The following is a 10,954-nucleotide window of genomic DNA, read 5'->3' on the forward strand; positions in this document are numbered from 1 at the left end:
TGCCGACGGAAAATATGTTTCCGTCGGTGTTTGCCGACGGAAAATATGTTTCCGTCGGTGTTTACCGACGGAATCAGTTATTCCATCGGTATTATATCAAAGAAAACCTGTGCTTTTTCGATAAGTTACCAACGGAAGTTATAATTCCGTCGGTAAAAATCTGGAAAAATTTTGAAATCCAGCCCCTGTTTTGCTAGTTTCCCATATACAAATTTAATACAAATACAAACCATCATAATCGATGGTATCACAAACACAATCCACACAATATATTAACAATATCACAATATAAATCAATCCACAATCTCCAAAATACAACAAACAACAAATATATAAACATAACTGAACGACAAATAGAAAATCTCCAAACTATAATAAAATCTAAGTATCAAGTTCTCACAATCAAAAGTATCTAAAATTATACAAGTGAACGACAAATACAAAATATCCAAAATACATACCATGATACATCACTTATACATATATCCGAATATAATCCTGTAAAAGTCAAATACAATAGATTATGATTAGAATAACTCGATGCAAATGTAATATAACTCAAACATTGTTATATATGACTAATTTTACTTGTAAAAAAAAATACCTGGATTATATTTTGGATAACCAATAATAGTGGTGATGGTGAATGTATCAGTATGAACTCCTGAAAAATGTAAAACACTTTAAGATAAGTATCTAATAATATACAATAAATATATTTGACTTAATGAATATCTAAAAAAATATAAAAAAAATCAAGTTATAGATAAACATACCTCAACAAAATCTAATCATCAGCGGGGTCTGGGTCTGATGGGTCTGGGGTCTCCTCTGACTGGGGCTGCTGTGATGGGTCCCATCGTGCAATGATTGCTTGCATCTGGGCCAATGTCTGCTCCTGTGCAGCCCACTTCTTCTCCCACTTCTGATCCATGGTAGTCATCTGAGTCTTCAAGTCTTGGTTTTCTTTTCTTAATGACTCCACCTCAGAAGAAGAAGAAGAGGAACTCGCACGATCCCTAGGAGTCCTCAAGCGATCAAATACCACCTTCGCCTGGGAACCAAGGCCGTAGAGGGAGGAGTTCTTTGTCCTTCCACCCACAACATCATAATAAATTTCATTTATATCCTGGGTGGATAGATCCTGTGACTCCCCTCCCTCTACTGGTGGCTGAGATGCCTGAGCAACCCTGCTTGTCATTTCCTCCTGTGTAGAAAAAATATACAATTTATATATTATACACAATTAGTAAAGCTAATTAATCATTATTAAAGATTAAATATAAATTAATTCAAACCCCAATGTTCTTTGATCGATCATCAATATATGTGCCATCCTTTCTCTTGTGAGTTTTGAGAAAGATCTCCAAGCAAGTGGGTTGTCTTTCTAAAGAATGCTCCTGCATGCACAAACAAATTTGACTAAAATTATACAAGTTCATTAATAAATAAAAATTTAATTTATATAACTTTAAATTAAAATCACCAGATCCATAGCGTGCTCAACAATGGAACGAGATCCTGATGTATGTCGAGCAGATCCAGTACTCGGACCACCTGACTCTGTATTCCTATTCGCTCGAGCTTTTAGAGCATTTGTTTGCCATCTTTCTGCAGACCAAGTGGTCGTCCATGCACTCCAAATCTCCTCGGATACATAAGGTGCCGTGTGCCATCCTTTCTCACATAGTATAATAGGTCTTTGTACAACTTGGCACAATAAATATTCCAAGTTTTTGCAAATTCTACCTCGTATCTCTCCTCCCATGTATATTTTTTCTGCAATTTAAAATTAAAATTTTAGAATATTAAAGGATAAATATAATGTACATATTCAATTTACTTACCACAAATTCTTGATAATAGAAATCCTTAGTTCCAGCATCTACATGTCTCCATGTAGTCCCAGATATGCAGACTCTTTCCTTAAATTTCCGTGTGATATAGGTGGATACTCGATGGCCGTCGGGAGTAAACCTACATATAAGCAATATTAAGACATAAGATATATGTTATAAATAAAGAACTTGAATTACTAATAATAAAAAAAATACTTACGACTCTCCAACAACCCTAAGTACGGTGGATCCACGGAGTGGTGCTGGAAGATCTGTCATGATACCTTATATCTACAAAAACCATATTAGCACACATCATAATAAATCTTTAATAACATGATAAATAAGCAACAAAACACGATTAAAGCATAACTTACTAGATGAATAATAATGCTAAAATTTAATCAATGCTAGACTCTGGAAGCATTTCTACTCAACATTAACAGTTTGTAGGTCGTCGTCGCTAGACTCTGTTAGTTCAACAAAATCCTCACTGCTGGATTTCTCTCCATTATCTATCTCCTCGTCAGTGGCATTACCATCTACAAGTAATTGTGATGTAGATTGGATTTGTGAATCAACCGAATGTCTCTCTACTTCGTCATTCTGAAATGTATCATGGTTTTGAGCAGTAATAGTGTTCGGCATTTCTATGGTTGAACGAGACTTCAATCGACAAATAGACAACCATTCACTAGCTCTTCTTCTCTTCGTAGGATATTCAAGATAAACCACCTGACCCGCTTGTATTACAAAAATGAAAGATTCAAACTTATTGAACCTTCTGTTTGCATTAACCTCTACTAAATTATAATTTGGATGTATTCTGGTACCTGTTCTTGGGGTTGGACCATACCATGAACATTTGAACAACACACACCTTTTTATCGGTAATGCAGGATACTCAACCTCTATAATTTCCTCAAGTCTACCATAGTAATCAAACTCAGTGTTATTGGTGTCGATAGATCCTTTAACGCAGACACCAGAATTAAAAGTTAATCTCTGCGAATCTCGTTGTCTCACATGGAATTTGAGACCATTAACATAGTAACCCGAATAGACCATTATTTGGCGTAGGGGTCCAGATGCAAGATTCAATATTCTATCATCTTATACATTAGATATTCTTCGGTCTTTCACCTATCAAAATAGTAATACGAAAAATTAGGACCAAATTTTTATAAATAAATAATTATGAAAATTTCTCTAACTCACATATATTTGAAACCATAATGCAAATTCGGTCTCTAACTTTTCAGCAACCTCACTTGCAGTTATTGATGGATTTTGAAGATGTAATTGTTGCTCATACAAGCATTGAAAAAAGATAATTATAAGAAAATTAGGATATCAAGCAATTAACTACAACGAAATAAAAGCTTGATTAGAGAAGTTAACTTACTTTATGTAGGGTTTGACCTCATCACAGTTTAAGAGTATGTATGTTCTTGCAGCATGGTATTCTTGTTGAGTTAACCATCTAGAAACAGATGCACCCATTGGTTTACCAGAAAATTTGAAAATAGAAAGCATCGATGGATCTATATTCTGAGTATCATCGGAATTTCTAGGACATTTACGGTGTCTGGTTTTAACATTATCAGTAAAATAATAAGAGCAGAACGAAGATGCTTCCTCCACCAGATAAGCATTACATATTGACCCTTCAACTCTTGCTTTATTACGAACATTATTTTTTAATTTTCTTAAAAACCTTTCAAATGGATACATCTATCTGTACTGCACAAGACCAGCTATTCGTGCCTCATATGGTAAATGTACCGATAGATATTCCATTGAATCAAAAAAACTAGGTGGAAATATGCGCTCCAACTTACAAAGTATAAGAGGAATGTCAGTCTCTAGCTGAATCATATCAACCGTCATAATACACCTCGCTGTCAAATCTCTGAAAAAAAGACTCAACTCTGTAAGTGCTTGCCAAACATTATTGGGAAGTAAATCATGAAAAGCTATTGGAATAAGTCTTTGCATGAACACATGACAGTCATGACTCTTCATTCCAAACATCTTTAATTTGTTCATGTCAACGCATCGAGCCATATTCGAAGCATATCCATCTGGAAATTTAATTTCTTTTAACCAACTACATAAAGCTTGTTTACCATCTTTGTCCAATGTATAACAAGTTTTTGGAAACTTATTGGTTGTTTCATTCTGATGCAATTCTGGTCTATTGACTAGTTCTTTTAATTCTTCACGTGATTTTGCAGTGTCCTTAGTTCTTCCAGGTACATTCATCACAGTGTTGAAGATATTATCAAAGAAATTTTTCTCGATATGCATCACATCTATATTGTGTCGAATGAGTAGATACTTCCAATAAGGCAACTCCCAGAATATGCTCCTTTTCTTCCAACCACACTTGCTCATCCTCACAAGATACTTATTTATCTCATCAGAATTAGGCTGAGATACTGGGAGGAATCCATAACTATCTATTTGTTCAATGATTTCTTCACCTGAAGCATGGACTGCTGGGGGAGGTTTTCTGACTACAACATTCTTTAGAAAATTTTTCTTATTTCGCCTAAAAGGGTGATCCAGTGGTAGAAATTTACGATGATTATCAAACCAAGATATCTTCCCACTGCAAGGTAATGAAAATGCATCGGACTCTGTCATGCAATGTAGGCATGCTAATTTACCAGCCGTGCTCCATCCCGATGACATTGAGTATGCTGGAAAATCACTGATCGTCCATAATAAGGTCGCATGTAATGTAAAATTAGTTTTACTTGCAATATCATAAGTAACCGAGCCTACATTCCATAATTCATTAAGCTCGGCAATTAGAGGTTGCAAGAAAACATCTATCTTATCTTTTAGATTGGCTGGACCAGGAATAAGCACGGTAAGAAACATAAATTCATCTTTCATGCACATCCATGGTGGTAAATTGTACGGTGTTAATATAACTGGCCAAGATGAATATTGTTGTCCCGACTGACCAAATGGTTGAAATCCATCTGCAGAAAGTCCCAATCTCACATTTCGTGGTTCCATTGCAAAGGAGGGAAACACATTATCAAGATGTTTCCATGCAGGAGAATCACAAGGATGACACATTATACCTTCTTCATGCTCATGCTCATGCTCATGATGCCACACCATGTGGTTAGCTGTAGCAGCAGATGCATACAAGCGTTGAAGTCTAGCAGTTAACGGAAAATAATACATTACTTTCCAAGCAATATTTTTCTTCTTCTTCCTTGGTATGCGATTACGATGCTTAAAACGAGGGTGAGTACAGATTTTACATTCATTCAAATCACTGTGTTCATTCCAAAATATCATGCAGTTGTTTATACAACAATCAATTTTCTCTACAGGCAAACCTAAACCTCTGATCAATTTCTTTGTTTCATAGAAGCTATCAGTCATTATGTTATCAATGAGGAGCAACTTCGACATCAATTGACAAATGTCATCGTAACATCTTCTTGAGAAATGATGTTCGCTTTCATATTCAATAACCTTCAGTAACTGATAGTTGTGAATGACCAGAAGGAATGCCTTCCCACACTTCTCTTTCACTAGCCTTTAACATTTCATATAGTTGCTGATATTCAGGGGTTGGTATTTCATCTATATTCGAATAATCAACTGCATTCATTGCATCTTGAACCATTGATTGCATTGAAATATCAATATTATTTGATGCTTCAGGAGCTGTAACAGTAGTCCCAGAATACGAACCACCAGATGACCCAATTGGTTCATATATATAAGGCTCTCCGTGGCAATACCAATTGTAGTAATTTGGCACAAATCCATTTCTACATATGTGCATTTTTACGGTATCCTCATCACGAAATGCTCTATTTTGACATTTTTTATGATTACACGGACACCGTAACTCAGAACCATTCATACATTCTGGATGACTTTTAGCAAAAATCACAAACTGTTCAACTTCAGCAATAAAATCATCTCTGATAAAACCATTGTCTAATCGATTGTACATCCAAGCTTTGTTCATATACATTGGTATAACCTAAAGAGAATATAAATTGAAACATTATTAAACTTGTTGTATCACTTGAAATAAGTTTAAATAAAGAATTATGTGTACAATTTCATCTCACAATCATCATATCATATTACCATAAATTACCTCTACACTAGAACAATTAAATGAAACTATTATAAACATGTTGTTCCTTATAGCATTATCAAATGAAATAATCATACATATATGAGAAACATCGATCAAACTACATTTTATGCAAGTACAATAGCGAAATTGATCAAAATATGTCACAACACTTAAATTTTCTAGGGTTTACATTGTGCTCAGCTACGAACAGTAACAAAGCACCGCTACAATTGCGAGCAGGTTGCTGGCCGCGAGTAGCGAGCCATGAGCAGGCCGCCAGCCAAGAGCAGCCCGCTAGCTGCGAGCAGGCCGGCGGCCGCGAGCAAGCCGGCGGCCGCGAGCAGGCCGCTGCCCGCGAGCAGCCCACTGGCCGCAAGCAATCTGCCGGCCGTGAACAGGCCGCCGGCAGCGATCAGCGAGCAGGGCGCGGCTGCCGGCGTGTGAAAACGCAAACGAGAGAGGAGAATAGAAGATCAAACCTGAGAGATCGCCGGAACGGTGTGCACGGGAGGAAAGGGCGACGCCGAGATCGCTCGAAGAGCCGCCGGAAAATCGCCGCCGCCGCTGAGGGAAAGATCGCGCGAAGAGGAAAGGGAATTCTGTGCCCTAAATCGAGATTTACCGACGGAAATATACTTCTGTCGGTAATCACCGACGGAATGCTTATTTCCGTCGGTGATTTCGGCTAGTTAGGTTTAGCGAACGCAGAGGAAACGGGTACGGGGAAATTTACCGACGGAATCATATATCCGTCAGTATAATATAACCCTAAACCCGTTAATTACCGACGGAATATCATTCCGTCGGTATTCTTTAAACCCGGACCCGCCTATTTACCAACGGAATAATAAGTCCGTCGGAAATAACCAAAAATTCTAACGGCGATATTATGCTACTCGCCGACGGAATGGTGATTCCGTCGGTAACTACCGACGGAATTAAGAATTCCGTCGGTAACCACCGACGGAATTAATAATTCCGTCGGTGATTACCGACGGAATTACCATTCCATCGGTGAGTACCGACGGACCTAAACCCCGTCGGTACGTACCGACAGAATTATATTCAGTCGGTATATGCCGACGGAGTTAAGATTCCGTCGGTACTCCCGTCGTTAAACTCATGTATTTTTGTAGTGATGTGTGCTCCAGTAAGTCCTTAAACACACATTAAATCATAGGACAACGTCTAGCTTACATGTTTTGCTTAAACATTAACATCTAAGGTTACACTGAACTACTTGGAGAACAATTGCATCAACAAGATCAACCTTATTCTTAGTCTACGGTGACATATAAAGGTTTTATATAGCTTAGTACTAATATCAAACATCTAGGTAACAAAAGTATTGTGTTTAGCGATCAAAAATAACAACATTATGAACTTCCCTAATTTATAAAATGTAAGTTAGGTTAATCTAATATTTTTGATAGTTTAACCTAAGATAATTAAGGTGACTAGAACTTTTGTTGATCAACTAAAATATATATGAATATTGGCTTCTAACAATTTTATAAAAAAAAAAATAGTTTTTGCTCAACTAAAGAGTTTTACCAAGGGATTGAATATTAGCATCGAATCATCTTCCAGTTTCATATGCTCCGATGGGGGACCAAGGGATTGATTGCTAAACACTTAATTCTCTCTGAGCTGCTCACCTTCACTTGTCTATCTGTTCGCGCTACTCCATGGCATGGCATGGCATGGCATGGCATGAAGGAGACAGTGCGCAAACCCACATGCAGTGTCTTCCTCTTCGCCTTCGTCTTTGTCTTCGTCATCAAATAAAACACCAAACGCACCTCAGACAGTTCCTGGCTCAACCTTAACTTTAATTACCATATGATGCTGTCTGAAAGGAGAAGTTGGCGTGCTGATTAAGTGGCTTCGAATTTAACCGTGAAAAGACTCTGAACAAAGAGAGAATTGATGCCTCAAGTGAGCTTTGCATGTCAAAGAATAATAAAGGAGGAAGAAAATATTAACGACCAGACCAAAGAGGGATTCTCAGTGCAAGTATTTCAATATTCAAGTTAGACAGAGAATTGAAGAAAAGAGTGAAGAATAATGGTGATGAACAGTAAATTTTAATACCAAAGTTTATCCGCATATGTAGATAAAGATCTTTTATATAGTGTTATTTTCTCTCTGCATAGGGCCGACCAATCTAACACACAATAGTCTTTCTTGAATTATGCGGATCACCTCTGTGCCTGTAGAGTGAAAATAAATTTCTACACTACGAAGCGCATATGGAATATTCCAGCAATTTTTTTTTACAATGATTACACAATATGCACAAAAGAGGTATTGGGTTATTGATATACTTCAACGGTAGACCGGCGGAGGCCCTTCTGTTATTTGATCAAGGGTCACTCTTTAATGGGTCTAGTTAGCTAAGGAAGGTTAGACACCTCGAGAACTAACATTCAATTGGATAAGGAGTTCGGTCAGGTAATAGATCCAAAGGGTCCAATCAAATCAAGGGGACTTGGGATCCGATCGGACGAAGTGTCCAATTGGATAAAATGTTCTTCCGCTAGGAGTTAGCCGGCCAGCCTTGCACTGTATTCATGGGAGGAACACGGATAGCGTTATTAGCTCTAATTGTTGACCCCCAACTCAGGATTTTATCAAACGAGGCATCCGATCGAATAAAATATTCGTCCATTTAGAGTCAACCGGCCGACCTTGTCCCATATTCATGGGAGAAATTCAAGTAGCATGATTACCCCCGATTGTTGACCTCTTCCTAATTTTGATCATCATATCAGTTAACCCTTTTTTTTTTCCCCCTGACTTTGACTCCAACTCCCGAAACGTACCTTACTCGCCGTATCACCGTAAGAAATGCCCAGGCAGGCAAGCAACAACCAACAGTACTCTACGTGCATGCTTTCTTCGATCCAGTTGGATTTGCTAGAACTCAGATCGATGCAAAAATCTGATACGGATCTAATTAATTTGAATGCAAGGATTTGATGAGAATGTTGAAAAATGGACAAGATATTTTGATATTTGCAGTTGCTTGTGTCAGGAGGTGAGAGGGCGGAAGATGACCGGGGCGCCGTACTGGGGGTAGAGGAGCATGAGGACGGTGGGGGCGTGGACGTAGGAGGGCGAGAGGCGGAAGGCAAAGCGCTGGAGGAGGACGGCCATGGTGAGCTTGGCCTCAAGGATGGCCAGGTTCTGGCCGATGCACATGCGGGGGCCGAGGCCGAAGGGGAGGAACGCGGTCGGGTGCCGGGCGGCGCACGCTGCGCCGTCTGCGAACCGCTCGGGGGAGAACGCCGCCACGTTGGCCCCCCACAGCTCGGCGTCGTGGTGCAGGCCCATGATGGGAATCAGTATCTCGGTCCCCGATGGGATCCAGTATCCGCCCAGCACCACGTCCCTCTTAGCCTCCCGGATCGTCGCCACCGCCGGCGGGTACAGCCGTAGCGTCTCGTGGATTATCATTCCCAACGTCTTCAACTTGGGGAGGTGCTCCCAGGAAGGCACGTCGCGGCCGCCGCAGACCCGGAGGACCTCCTCCCGGGCGCGCTCCTGCCACTCTTGGTGCATTGCCAGAAGCACCGTCATCCAGGTCAACAAATTGGAGGTGGTCTGCTTCCCGGCGAAGAAGAACGTCTTGCACTCCTCCACAATGTCGCCAACGGTCATCGACGACGACGCAGTACTTCTCTGTTTCGGTTCACCTGCATCTATCATTAGACCAAGCAGATCCTTCGCATTGCCATGGGACTTGGTCGATCCTTTCTCCTCCTCAGGCCGCTCCCTCCGCCGGCTGATCAACTCGACTAAGCGTCTCCCGATTTCCTTCTCCAATTTCCACGAATTTGTATTCGTTTTCGTGGGCAAAAATCTGATTTTGACCATTTTAATAGAATTAAATTATTGGAACAGAGTTCGAGTAAGATAGCTCCAGTAAGTCAGACAACGACACGATACCGGAAGCCAGGAATGAAGACGTTGCGAAAAGCTTCGGCCGCGAACGTCATCTGTCGACTCTGCAGCTGGAACACAGACTTTCCCTCGTCGTAGCTTCTCCCGAATGTGGTTTGGGTGACGACCTCCTCTGCCACAGTCTGGAACCACTCGGAGACGTTGATTTCCACTTCCTCGCCGGAGCTCGGAATCCCCTCTACCATCCCGAGCACGCTCTTGCCGATGAAGGGCATCAGCAGCTGGAGGAGGAGGGAGCTCAACCAATTCCCGAATTAACTAAAAGGGAAAATGACGGAGCTGGAAATGCCAACGGAGGAGGAAGTGAAACAGGGCCTACTTTGAGGTTGTCCATGTGGAAGGTCGGGGTGAGGACCTTGCGGTGGTGCGCCCACTTCTTGTCCCGGAGATTCACCAACCCGTCTCCCTCCAGCTGCCGGGCCACCGGGTGTGGTGCGTAGCGCTCGAAGACATCGGACCGTGCTAGGAGGATTTCCCGGATGAGCTCCGGGTCCGAGACGGCCAGGCGCGGCGTCGCCCCAAACCACAGCAGGAAGGGGGAGCCTGAAACAGAGACACCAAAAGCTATAAAAGAAAAGGGGAGGACACCGAGAAGAAGAGGAATAGACAGCAGAGTACCGTAGATGTTCTTCCAGTGGTGGTAGAAGGGGAGGACTCTGGGGAGGATGTTGTGGTTATCGAGCGGCATGGTGGGTTTGGAGGAGGAGTCCGGCATGAGGGCAGTCATCTCTCTGACGCAGCCAATGAAGAAGCAGTAAGGGGGGCCGCGTACCCCCTGCTGAGCAAAGTGCCGCTCCACCCGTCTGGGCCTCCACCACAAGGCGTCGAGTAGCTTCAATGCTATCGCAACGCAGGCCGCGATGACACCCTGCGACAAGCACCATTGCCACGGCAGACCCATGCCCTTTGTGGCGCCGACATTTGGAGAGACAGCGAAAGGGAGGAGCATTTTATAGGCGGCGCAGGAGGACAGCGCCGTCGATAAACAGCGGGTCAACGAGAGGAGACAATTTATTAAATGACTAAA

At 41.3% G+C, this 10,954-nt stretch overlaps 1 protein-coding gene across 1 annotated transcript; it reads right to left on the minus strand.

Moving 5' to 3' along the window:
• Positions 1 to 8,994: 8,994 nt before the first annotated feature.
• LOC122040224 (cytochrome P450 734A6-like) lies at positions 8,995 to 10,651 on the minus strand. The gene is made up of 3 exons (XM_042599563.1): positions 10,247 to 10,651; positions 9,913 to 10,148; positions 8,995 to 9,826 (listed from the first exon to the last, which is right to left on the minus strand). Exons 1-3 carry the CDS (start codon positions 10,640 to 10,642, stop codon positions 8,995 to 8,997), a joined length of 1,464 nt encoding a protein of 487 aa, XP_042455497.1. The 5' UTR covers positions 10,643 to 10,651.
• Positions 10,652 to 10,954: the final 303 nt, after the last annotated feature.

This window comes from Zingiber officinale, chromosome 2A (assembly GCF_018446385.1).
Source record: "Zingiber officinale cultivar Zhangliang chromosome 2A, Zo_v1.1, whole genome shotgun sequence".
Taxonomy (NCBI): domain Eukaryota; kingdom Viridiplantae; phylum Streptophyta; class Magnoliopsida; order Zingiberales; family Zingiberaceae; genus Zingiber; species Zingiber officinale.